Raw genomic sequence first — 13818 nt, 5'->3', positions numbered from 1 at the left:
CCCCCCGGAAAGCGGGCCTAAGCCAGCAGGTGGACATCCCCTGAGGGGTCCCAGACTGTTAGAGGGTACAAGCCGGGCTGAGAGCCCCACTCCGCCTGAGTGCACAAATTTTTGTGCACAGGGCCTCTAGTGATAAATAAAGATGAACATGATCACAACACTAGAAAAGCACAATAATTGATCTACATTACTAAAAATACTCAGCTGGCTTTTCAAAAATAGATCTATCCTTTAAAATCTAAAATAATGCAATTTGCATTATTTGTTGTTACAACTAATGTGCAGCATTATGCATTAGGGAAAAATGCATGATTCAGTGGGAAAGGCCGAGGTTCTGGAGTCAAAAAAATTCCGGTTAAATTCCAGCTCTTTCACTTAGTGACTGTTGGGTTTTGCACCATTTGCTTTGCTTTCCTAGCTAACCCTACTTATAATCCCATTATGTGTGGGGTTGACAATACCCTCTTCAAAGGGTTTCTGTAAAGATTAATTGAAATCACATATGGTAAGTATTGGACACACACTAGTTATTCAGCAAATCGTCGCTCTTACTATAAAAAACAAAACAAAAACCATGGAGTTGTTTTTTAATCAACTGCAAGTCATCTGCATGAGTTATACCATAATCCCATTCAATTTAGACTTCCTTATGTAAGAGCTAAATACAATTTGCAGTTCATTATGGAGGAGGAGTGTATCCTCTACAAAAGCATCGTGGATGTACTGGAATTGCTCCTGTACATGTTCGTCTCCAGCACTGGACAGGCAGCTCACTGAGAGGAAGGGGTGCTTTACTCCCCTTCGTGTCCCACACCCTGGCACAGGGCCCAGCCAGTAAAGAGCACCCCATAAATGTTTGGTGAAGGGAAACACTGCGAAACTGCATGGGGAAAAGTAAATGTGAGAAAGAGCATACTGACTTGTAATTTCACTCATCTCAAATAAAAACTATAATGGTCATTCACTCATGCACCTGTTCACAGCTGAGTGTCTAGACGCAGCTGAGGATAAAAAAGTGTGAAAGCTGAGCAAAAGGAAACAATTGTTCCAAGGGAACATCTTTAAAATGTGGGTTCCAGTGTAGTTTGGGGGACACCATCTAAAACACATTTGCTCAGAGTGAGGTTCATAGACTGAGTTAAAATCGCCGCAGAGTTTGGTAAACATGGAGATTCCTAGTCCCATATTCAGTTCTAATGAATAGGAATCTCTGAAGATGCATCAGTACTTTATAAATTCTAGACTCAATAAAATATGTTGCAACAAGGTTTTAATTTGAGAACAATGTTCAGATGCATAGCCATTCCTGCCACCCCACCTCTCCTTACACACATGTGTACACACACACACATGTGTACACACACACACACACCACCATCACCACCACCACCAATACCACTACCACCACCCACCACCATCACCATTTAGGATAGCGTTTACCTTTAACTGTAACACCTGACACTCTATGAAAATCCAGTTTGGGGCCATAAATTACTTTACTGCCATCAGATTTTTTTTCTATCATCCTTAAAAATGAATTCTAAGTTCAGAAAAAGAATTGCTAGTTGTTATCTTATATTGTTATATGTTCATATATTCTCACACTGCTTAAAAGTTATTTCTAATATTAAAAATCCACAAACTATAACCTACATTATTATTATTGGATTAGATGAAGTCAAATGGAGTATAATTCATTTATTTAGGGAGCACCTATCATGTTTTGACATATGTCAGGTTCTAGAGACAACAGAGAAGAAAGCAGAGCTCTTAGTCCTTTGGAGCAGGGACAACAGGAGGGAGGCCCCAGACAAATGACTAAGGTGAGAAAGGCCTCGGAGGAGACGCATGGATTCCAAGGAAGCACATATGAGCAGCACACAGTCCAGTGTGTGAGGGGGAGGCACACTGGTGCCTTCCCAGATAAAATGACCTAAAGAACAAGTAGAAATTAGGTAGGCGAAGAGGGCATGGTAGGACCTGCGCCAGAAGAGAGCAGGAGAGACATGAGAGTTTGAAAAAGAGAGATGTTAGCAAGGCTGAAACACAACAGTCAGAGGAAGGGTGACAAGATGAGGCTGGAGATGTAAGCGAGTCCTGTTGAGGAGGCAAGGCCGACAGTGAGCTCAGACTGGGGGGGCACTCAAGTTGAGGTGCCCTGGGACATCCGCAGGGGAAGATGGGACATCTGGAAGAGGCTCAGAAGGCAGCAGGATGTGGGGGAGGAGCGCCAGGAGGGTGCTCTGGCTGGGACACGGGGTGGGGGGAATCGGCATTTACGTCTTACATTCTTTACCAGCACATATAACCACTGTGTGTTCGACAGTTCTGTTTCCTACGTGCTTTTACATTAACACATGTTTATTGTACAATTTGAGATAAAGAGATGCTCCCCTGAAGCAAACCATCCCATGTTTCCTTACCTGTAAGATGGCATGATACGCTCGGCCCATGTACGCCAGCCAGGCCTGTGGGAGGAAAAGGGCGCGGTGCCACTCTGAGAGCTGGATGTGAACCTGTGGGAAAGACGAAGCACAACGCGCGTCAGGCGGCACAGTGTTCACACAGGGTACCACTGAACTACATCATCAATCCTTTCGTTCCCCCGACTTAAATGGTTACGTTCTAAAACAAACCAAACCAGTCTAGGCTCAGAACCACAAATAAGGCCTTTTGGATATTTTCAAAGGAGAAGAGCTTAGAGTCCTGAAATTTTCTAAATTAAACCAAATAGAATCCTACAATAATAACAAGCTGACATGTACATGTTATACCAATATGTCCCTGAAAATGAGGGGGAAACTCTGTAAAGCCTCTTGCCCATGTCAGGAAATGAGGTATTGTCTAACAAATCCCCCCAGTAATTTTAAATAAAAATAAATATTGCTCACATCCTGGATTTCCACTCTGACAATTTCTGAAGTAATAAACTTAAATTGCCAACAGAAATATCATGTTGTGTAGAAACCATGGTGGTGGGAGCATGCAAATGAGCGCGGCGCCCGGCAATTGTGCGCACCACCAGATAAAGGCCCTTTAATCAGTGCGGGTAAACAAGCGAGAAATGAAATCTGCCAGCCCTGCAACCCCGTGTCTGAGGCGAGGCCCAGACACAACATCTGGTTTCCATAGTCATTTCTGTTTCTACCTATTAGTACGCGGCTATCTGGAAACCAATCTTCCCAAGGTCTGCTTCTGTTAAAGAAAAGCTCTCTCCAGAAAAACAGCCACGGCCCATCACATTTCATGTTTCCTGCAAATCATCTCATCAAACTCAAGCAACTAGAACTTCAGTGTGGGTCCTATAGACAAAAATTAAGAAACAGAAACGCCCACCAATTTTCATATAATTTCCCCAGAATCATAAGTAGAGTGTTTAAGGAGATTTTATTGTGTTTTAAGGACGGATTTTCTCAGCTGCTTCATGGTATGGCAGAGAAGAGACTCTCTGAATAGTTGAATAGAGGTTCCCATGGCCTCTGGTGTTTTCTTTAGTTCTCATCTTGGTGTGGGCCTACTACACACAGGGTATGCTGGGAAAATGCATGGTGCCAGGTGACCTGTGTGTGCAGGGAGCTTTCTCGTGTGAGAATCAGAAACAGGCACCGATTACACGGCAACATGTAGAATGTATGAGGAGTCTCAGGGAACAAAGAGAACAAAGATGAATTCTGTCTCCTCCCTATCACCTCTCAACCCACTGCCATGTTGTAAAGAATTAGGTACTCAAACAGCACGAAAAGGGTATTGGAACCGTGAAATAGACTTAAAAAAAGAAGAAGATAAAAACAGGTTTCTTCTATTTCTGATGACGTGCCCTCTCTGTTGAGTGGGGTAGGGAACCTTGACAACATATTCAAGCATCCTCGAAGGAACAGGTCCGCCAGTTCCTGCATCTTCTCTCGCTTTCCAGAAAGCAGACTGCAGCTGCGGCCGCATTTCAAGCTGGGGGGCATTAATCAGACCTTGGTCTTGCTCTGTTTCCAAAATGCAAGGAGTTTTCTTAACTTTCTTTCCTGTCAATTCTGTGCCATTTTCATAAACTATGTTAACTTCTTTAAGTCATATTTTGACATCTGGGTTTAACTGAAAGAACACTCAGACACCACAACCAAAACTTTTATCTCTGACTTCAGAACCTCAAAACCTTAAAAAAAAATTTTCCTGCCAAGTAATTCCTGGACGTCATTACCCTGCTCTACTGAGTTGAGCCATGGCCTCAGCAAACCGTCAGAGCACTGGCTGTTTTTGGAAAGACAGTGGTCTCAATTAGCTCTTAAGCCTGAGTTAAAACAAACAAACAAAAAAGGAAAGCATTATGGAAAAAAATATAAAGGAAAGTGAGCAAATCAAGTGCTGAGCTTCTAAGAACAGAGACATCCATGCCAGGAAACCTATTTAAAAGGAAGTTATAAACTGAAGGTGAAAGCTAATCCTCCTCCTGCTGCTCCAACCACATCTGAAGGCGGTGCAGGGACGCGCAGACGCTGGACCCAAGACACCAGCCTGCACGCCTCAGGCTCGTGAGATGAGACCTCGTCGTGGTATTCCAGGGAGTTCACTATGCACACACCTCTAAGATGCATTCTCTTGCTTTCTCTGACCAAGGAGAGACTAAGGAAACAGCTTGAAGACAGTCATCACCTACACTCCAGTTGTGTTACCGGCAAAAGAGGAAGCTATTATCATTCAATAGGGACATAAAGGTTCATGTCCCTAGGCTGGAAATACAATTAGCTTTTTTAAAGTATGAATAGGTTGTAAAGTTTGCTATACTTGTGAGAAGCCCTTGAAGGAAACCCAATCAACAAAGTAATTCCAAATCATGAGGTTGTAACCCGGTTATTCAGCAGATGATAAAGCAGGGTTCTCAAACTCCGAGCACCAAGTTTTAAGGAATATGTGAAGTTTACTGTTTCTGTAATTACACATACTCTTGCAATGACAGGTGTCTGGTGTACTGTTAAGATGAGTAAGTCCTATGATTTGGGGAAGAGTAGGAGTTTCTATGAGCAACAGGTAGTAAGTATAATGAAATAGTATGCATGTGCCTAAAAAAAAGTTTTGGGAAACATGCTGGTAGTGTAAGGGGGAGAAGAATGCTAAGGAGATGAGGGTAGAGATGGGAGCAGGTTACAGGGTTAATTCAGGTGGTCAGGACTGATCTCATTGAGAAGGTGAAGTATGAGTAAAAACTGGAAGGAAATAAAGATGTAAAAACCAAGGTATGTGCTAGTGGGAATGGAAAATGGTTCAGCTGCTATGGAAAATGTTTGGTGGTTCCTCAAAAAGTTAAACATAGAGTTACCATATGACCCACCAGTTCCACTACTAGATATATACCCAAGAGAAATGAAAACATGTATTCAAACAAGTACTTGTTGCATGAATGTTCACAGCAGCACTTTCAAAATAGCCAAAAGGTGGAAATAACCCAAAGGTTCATGAATGAAGAAATGGATAAACAAAATATGGTATGTCCACAATGGAATATTATCCAGCCACAGAAAGGAATGAGGTACCGATACATGCTACAGTGTAGATGAACTTGAAAACATTACACATAAGTGAGAGAAGCCAGACACTAAAGGTCACTTATTGCATGATCCCATTTACATGAAATAAGGTAAATCCACAGAAACAGAAAGCAAGTTAGTGGTTGCCAGCGGTGGGGACCCAATGGAGGGAAGAGACTAGAAAAAGAGAGAAAAATGGGAGATTGTGTGAGGGATTCATGTCTCATGTGAGGGTGATGGAGATGTTTTGGAACTAGATGGATGTGATGGTGTATATTGTGAATGTGCTTTAACCTGGTTAGTTTTATGTTGTGTGAATTTTAATTTAATTTAAAAACAAAAGAAAGATAAAAACAAAGGTCCTAAAATGAGCACAGTACATGGCTGATCTGTTTGAGAACAAAAGAAGGCCAGTATCAAAGCACCGAGGGGAGTAGGAGGAGACTAGGCTGGTAAATTAACAGGGGGCCCAGAAAATTCAGGGCGTTCTTGGTCATTTTTCAGGACTTGCCTTTATTGTTATTATTATACAATTTTGAGAGGGAAGAGTACATGATCTGATCGATATTGTAAAGGAATCATGCCGACTGCTCTAACAGTTGGGAGCCAAGGTCAAAGAGAGGAAACCTGCTCCGAGGCTACTGCAACAACCCAGGTTGGAGATCAAGGAGGCTCAGACAGAGCAGGGTCAGTAGCACTGCAGAATAACAGTTTTCAGATAGCTAGCTATGTAAGTTTTTCCACCCCACCCAAACTGTGAAGGAGAATGCCAACACAGAAAACATTAGTAAAACTTGTCCAGATGAAGTCAGGGCAAAGGCTGGGGGCTTGGCACTCCGCCCTCTTGATCGTCAGACTGGAGTTTGCTGTGGTCCCAAGGACACTTTAAAATAGTTTTACTCTGAAAAAGATCAGTAGTTACAAGGAGAGGAGGTGGGGGAAAGGGGTTGACCACAAAGGAGCATGGGGAATTTTTAGGGGGACAGAACTGTTCTTATCTTGTCTGTGGTACTGGTTACACGAATGTGTGTTCCTGTTAAAATTCCTAGAACTATACACTAGAAGGTGAAAAACCTACTGCATGTCTATTCTACCCCAATAAAAACAAAATTAAAACTACATAGTTTGAAAATCACTACTTGTAGAACATGTACTTCTCACCCACACACCTCCCACCATGTATTGTACACTGTACACCGTCATCATCATTCAAAACCCACTCTTCCGCTTATCGTCCCTGTTTCTATCAATATTACCCATTGATTTCTCAGTCACATAAGCTTAAAACTTATTTATCATGGACCTCTCTTTCCCCTCATTCAGCTGTCAACCCCACCTCTGAAATGTTTATACTTGTCCCCACTTTCCTTCTCATTGGTTTAGTCATAATTCCTGCCTAGATTACTGAGGCCACCTAACTAATCCCCTAACAGACTAAAATCTTTCCTCCTTCTGACACAACCTACATGGTACAGCTACTATCACATTAACTCAGCACTTCTTTTAAAACACCCTTGATGGTTCATTATAAAGTTCAAACTCTTTTGTACTATGTTCAAAGTCTTTGAGACTCAAAAGCACAACACTTGCTTTTAGAAGTAATTTTTTCTCATGTAAGAACTCTGCTGGCCAAGATCCTCAACCTATTTCCCCCACTTGATTTTCTGCTCTTTTCTTCTGTTTAACCTGCATTCTGGCTGAACTGGGTTATAAACCAATTCACACACCTGCCCTACATTCTATAGGACCTTTGTACCCGCTGTTTCCTTTCCTTGCAAGCCCTGTTTCCCTCTCATCACTACTAACCGAAAAAACTTCTCCCGTCTCTGTACTCCCAGTACACTACAGGCCTCTCCTGTAACACTCAGTAGACTTCATCTTAGATCATATGTGTATGGACATTAATCTCATGCAATCCTATGAGCAGAGATCATGGCTTATTCATCCAGGAATCCCTCCCATGGTAACCATAACAGTGTCTTGCACATACGTGTTCAATTAAGTACCTGCTGAGTTGAACTGAACTAAATGTGCAATATTTGCTTTAAGACAAAAATATGTCATGTGAAAACCATACTATCATAAACAAGTGGTTGGTCACAAAACATTATGATGTGCAACCTCCAATCATTCTAGAAGCACAATTTTAGAAAGCCTCCCCCGCCCCTTTTTTTTAGTAGAAACAGCTAAACTCAAACCCAAGTTGTGAGGACACGATTATTTGAAATTTTACAAAAGCATGTCCAAAAACTTCTCGCCAGGAAATGTTTAATTTCAGATAAAAACACTGATTGACAAGGCAAAAATTTGAAGCAGGTATTATAAACTTGATATTTTGAAATTTCATAACTAAACTTTTATTTATATCACACAGGTTCTAATTAACTATATCTGAAACACTGGCTCAACAACAACAAAAATACTCTGCTTAGAACACAATTCACAATGTAGGGAAGAGCTGAAGAGCAGATAAAAGAGTAGGTTTTGTTTCCTTACTGATACGCGGTTTACCAGAAGGGACGACATGGTCACTAAATCACTTAATTTACTGTTCAGAAATTTGGTATTATTTTCTGTCTCTGGGTAATCCTAATAGATAAGATTATTCATTTATTTTTTAAAAACACCCATTTTAACAGCCCCTCATTAAATACTATAAATCAAGTAAGACAAGCTTCGGTGAGGTTGTTTGATTGTCAAACTAGAACAGGATAAGGTGGGCAGCATGCAAAACTGACAGGTAAACAAAGTGCCTGCTATTGATTTCAAACCCCAATCTCACCAAGCAAGGCATTCTTCATGCGCCCCGGGTATACGTACTATCGAAACGGTAATAGTATATGACTTCAGGTGCTACAGACATGTGAATGCTGAGCCACGACATCTGGTCTGTGACCAACACACACACTCCTCCCATATTCCCAGGAGAAAAGCCATTTGTACTCACTGTTAGAGACCCTAAAGCCATCCAATGTCCCACTGCCTATATATAAGGAATAACAGGTTTCAATTTTCTGTCAACAGTAATCTTGTTTGCCCAAAATAATGTTCTGTTATTCCTCTCTCCTGACAAACAGTGATTGGAAAACAAGAAGGGGGGCTTGTAAAGGACACACTTTAAAGTAAAATGGCACCCATTTTATTCTTTGTAGGTGTTTCTGGACATTTAAAACTCTCTCTCTCGTTCACCCCTTCCTCCCTCATTCATTCTTTCCCATCAGTTTACCTTTCTCTCCCCCCCGCCCCCACCCACCCCAACCCCATTAGGGTAAATCAGCTTGAAAGCTGACAATTCAATCACATCTCAAGCAATCATTTACTCCGTTATTTAATAGGAGGGGGGAAACCCAGTTACCATAACAACTCACATCACATGGTAATTATGGAGTCTCTAAAATATAGCAAACCACACTTTTCACAGTGTTTTCTATGGGGAATGTATAATAAGCACAGATACTACTTCTCCCAATTATTATTCAGAATTTTCATCTAATTGTCTCATATTGCATGAATGGCTATCCATGATGTTCTTCATAAGACATATAGGGGTTTTAAATAAATAAGAAACTGAAAGAAAAAGCAAATACACTCCTTATATTTCAAATAATGGGTTATATATCACATGTACTTTTGGGCACTTAGGAAAAAAATGTAAAGGAGGCAGAAGAAAAACAAAATTAACTTATAAGGTAAAAATAACCAAATGACAATCAATACAAAAGGGAATTTAGAAACAAAGATTTCATTCAGAGTAGTGCCACCAATCAGACCAGATAAGGTTCCCCTGAAGTAAAAATGAGAGAAGAGCACACTGCCTAATGCTCAGATAGAAATATGACTGGGTAGCAGAGCAGGATCAGGACAATCTGCATGTGCCGGAAGATGGGAGAAGTAATGAGGCAGGATTGCCATTCTCATCCAGGGACAAACCTGTATCATTCCATTTAGGGGAGTGTCATGTCAGAATTAGAAGTGCCAATGGATGACAAGACAGGGAGGGAGTCTGTCATTCACCTTCAACTTCCTCATCAACAGCTGCCAAGTTACTTTCCGGAAGAGAAGGGGCAGTTACAAATCAGAAAAGAAGGGGACCGGCCCTTGCGCTGGGACAAGCCCTGGAAGATCTGCTTGTCTCCTGGTCAAAGGAGCAAAGAGAGAGAGAGGACACTCAGTTTTAAAGAAATCTAAACAGGAGCGTGTGACGGTAGTCCCCCCCTTATATGCAGTTTTACTTTTTGAGGTTTTAGTTACCATAGTTAACTGCAGTATGAAAACATTAAATGGAAAATTCTATAAATGATTCATAAGTTTTAAACTGAGCACGCTTCTAAGCAGTGCAATAAAATCTCACGCTTCCTGCTGCACCCCAGCCAGGATGTAAATCGTCCCTTTGTCCAGCCTCTTAGTAGCGGTCTCAGTTGTCAGCTGGACTATTACAGTATCACAATGCTTGTGTTCTAGTGTCCCTTATAGTAGCCTACACCATGTCATTATGCCTGCATCATTTGCCTCACTCCATCTCATTATGTACAAATTGTATCAACTCACATCATTGCAAGAATAAGGGTGAATAGAGTACAATAGGGTATTTTGAGAGACAGATCATATTCATACAACTTTTATTAGAGTATATTGTTATAATCGCTCTATTTTATTATTGTTGCTAATCTCTTACTGTGCTAACTTACAAATTAAACTTTATCATAGATAAGTATAGGAAAAAACATAGTATATATAGGGTTTGGTGCTCTCTGTGGCTTCAGGCATTCCCCTGGGGTCTCGGGACATATCCCCCATTGATAAGGGAAGACTACTGTATGCAGAACTGCTCCTAGTGGTCAGATCAAACCCAATCAGATTTGGATCAATCTGTGTAGCTTCGAAAAGAAACATGGGAGAGTTTCACATCAAGAAAAGTCAATGAAAAAAATGAATTTCCCCCCAAAAGAACAGGATATAACATTTTTCCAAAAGAATTCATCACAGATTACTTTAATTAGCTAGTTCTCCATGACACTGAAAATTACTTAATTTAACTAACATAGTTATCGAGAAATATTGACAAATAAAGCGAAACACACTTCAAAATATGAAGAGCATAGTTCTTGAACATACAAAACAAAGTTCTGTTACCCATTCGTTCATTCATTCACCCACCAAGAGCTGTAGGCATTAAGAAGGCTACAGAATATCCTGTAGCAGTGGTTCTCAATCTTCTGGCCCTTTAAATACAGTTCCTCATGTTGTGACCCCAACCATAAAATTATTTTCGTTGCTACTTCATAACTGTAATGTTGCTACTGTTATGAATCATAATGTAAATATCTGATATGCAGGATGGCCTTAGGCGACCCCTGTGAAAGGGTCGTTTGATCGCCAAAGGGGTCATGACCCAGAGGGTGAGAACCGCTGTCCTATAGAAATATGTAATCTTTAGCAAGGAGGAGAGGCTAAACCATATAAATGAATAATAACACAAACCAGTACTTAAGAGCTTGTTCAAATGACAATAATGTCTTTTCCTAGTAAGACTTCAACAATTATCAGATTCACCACCAATTTAATAACATTTCTGGGGAAAGGAAGCTATGCCACTAAATGCACATATAAAACACAACACACATGCAACAAACATTTATGAAGTGTCTACCATGTCACACCAATACCAGCACGGGACTACATGTGACCAAAAAAATAGCTCCCTGATTTTATGAGGTTTACGCTTTAAAAGAGCAGACAGACACTAACTATCGTATATGTTTTGCCACCCAAATCCTCTTTTTCAGGACTAGTAGGGATGGTGGATAGATGGATAGATATGGATGGACAGGTGGATAGTAGATAAAATAAATACTCGCTCTCATATATTAAATAAATTAAATTTGTAGTCACAAACATTCCTAAAGAAATCTCTAAGCCTAAATGGTTTCACTGGAATATTCTACCAAACATTAACAGAATTATTTATTCGGATAGCATTACCCTGACAACACATCAAACAAAGATATTTCAAGTATACTATATAACAATATACCTCATGAGCATAAATTCAAAAATTCCTAACAAAATTTTGTTAGCAAATCAAATTCAGCAATGCATAAGTAGGATAATACATATGATCAAGTGGCGTTTATCCCAGCAATGCAGGTTTGGTTCACAATAGAAAATCTATCAAAATAATTCCTCATATTAACAAACTAAAAAAGTATACAATCATATCAAAAGATGTGAAAAAAAACATTTTACAAAACTCACATCCATTTGTGAGGGGGCCGGGAACCAACGCCCAGCAATTTAGGAATACAAGGAAACTCTGTCCACCCAATAAAGAATATCGACAAAAACTCTGTACTAACACCATGTTTAATGTTCAGACACTAATTGCTTTCACCCAAAGACTGTGCACAAAAAAGTCTGCTCACACTACTCCTATTCAGCATTGTACTAGAAGGCCCTACACAGATCAATTATGCAAAAAGAGGAGGAGGAGGAGGAGGAGGAGGAGGAGGAGGAGAAATAATACAAATCAGAAAGAAAAGAAATTAAGACCATCTCTATTCGCAGGCATTATTACAATGTAAAACAAAAAGAACCTACAAAAAAAACTAAAAGAATAACACAAAAAAAGTCGAATTGCATTAGCACCAAAATACTTAGGATATGCAATATTTATAAAATTTATCAAAATATGTGCAAGATTTGTAACAAGAGAACACTGACCTGAAATAATCAAAAGACCTATTTTGTGTATGGGTTGAAAGACTCAATATTGTTAAGATGTCAATTTGAGAGAGCCCAAATACATCTACAGATTCAATGAATTTCCAATTAAAACTACAGCAGGGATTTTTGTGGTTTCTCAAAGCTGATTTAAAATTTATATGGGAAAGCAAAGGGCCTAAGTCAAATTTAAAAGCAAAACACAAAATAATTGGAAGAGTCACATTAGTTGATTTCAAGATTTATTATAAAGCAACAGTAATTAACTTGTGTGGTCTTGATGATAATATACACACATAGATCAATGGAATAAGATTGAGTATAGATAGAACCCACACATATATGGGCAAATGATTATTGACAAAGGTGCCGAGATGAAGGATGGCATATTCAACAAATGTAACTCATACCTTAGGAAAAATTAACTCAAGTAGATCATAGGCTAAGATGTAAACCTTAAATTATAAAACTTCTACAAGAAAATATAAGAGATCCAGCAAGCGATTAATGGATAAAATATCTATAGCATATTCACATAATGAAATATTACTCAGCCATAAAAGATATGAAGTACTGATACATGCAACAGTATATATGAAACTTGAAAGCATTATGCTAATTTAAAAAAAAGGCCAAATAGACCACATGTTGTATAATTCCATTTATATGAAATATCAAAAACCGGTAGATCTATAGAGACAGAAAGTGGATGAGTGGTTGCTACAGGCTGGAAATTGAGGAAAATGGAGAATGACCACTAATGGGTACAGAGTTTCTTTTTGGTGTGTTGAAAATATCTATAATTGATTGTGGTGATAACTGTAAATGTATTGAAACCACTGAACTGTACACTTTAAATAGGTGTATTTTATGGTACATATGAGTTATACCTCGATTTTTTAAAATAAAAAAATATAATAGAAAAAAGAAAATCTTTGAGACTTTGGGCTAGACAAATAGCAAGAACCATAAAAAAACAAAACAAAAAAACCAAAAACTTGATAAACTGGAATTCTTCAAAACTAAAAATCTGCTCACTAAAAGACATTGTTAAGCAAATAAACGAACAAGTTACAGATTGGGTAAAAAACATGTGCAAAACACATTTCTAATAAGTTATACCCAGAATATATAAAAAACAAATACCTGATTAAAGATGGGTAAGAATTAAGACACCTCAGGGAGGAAAAGGTATGCATGACAAATATATGAAAAAATCAGACACTAAAGTCATTAGTCACTAAGGAATAATCAATAGTCATGAAGGAAACACAAAAGGGAAACCACTACCCACATATCCTGTATGAGAATGTTTATAGCAGCTTTAGTCATAACTGCCCCAAACTGGAAACAACCCAAAGATCCATCAATGGATGAATTAATTACTGAATCCAGTAAACAAATTGAAACATTCATGACAGTTTTTTTTTTTAAATAAAAAGACTCAGCATAAAGTAGTGGTGGAAAGCAAAGCAGAGTTTGAAGAAACTTAGGCTAGAAAACCATCACAGGGACTGCAACAATAAAAGGACCAGAAGCAAGAAGAGTTAGGAAATACCAGGGGCATCCTGGAAAGACCCCA

General features: G+C 39.3%; 1 protein-coding gene across 2 annotated transcripts in view; it reads right to left on the bottom strand.

Annotated features, from left to right (window-relative positions):
• The window catches only part of FOCAD (focadhesin), a 280601-nt gene that overhangs the window by 72748 nt on the left and 194035 nt on the right, over nucleotides 1-13818 (bottom strand). For both annotated transcript variants that reach the window (XM_006764937.2, XM_015564735.1), the window contains exon 22: nucleotides 2424-2516. In XM_006764937.2, coding sequence (XP_006765000.1) covers nucleotides 2424-2516 — 93 coding nt within the window. The remainder of the gene's footprint in view (nucleotides 1-2423; nucleotides 2517-13818) is intronic.

This window comes from Myotis davidii, unplaced genomic scaffold, assembly GCF_000327345.1.
Source record: "Myotis davidii unplaced genomic scaffold, ASM32734v1 scaffold197, whole genome shotgun sequence".
In the NCBI taxonomy this organism is placed as follows: Eukaryota; Metazoa; Chordata; class Mammalia; order Chiroptera; family Vespertilionidae; genus Myotis; species Myotis davidii.
The sequence above is the reverse complement of the archived record's forward strand: the minus strand, read 5'-3'. Positions and strand labels throughout refer to the sequence as shown.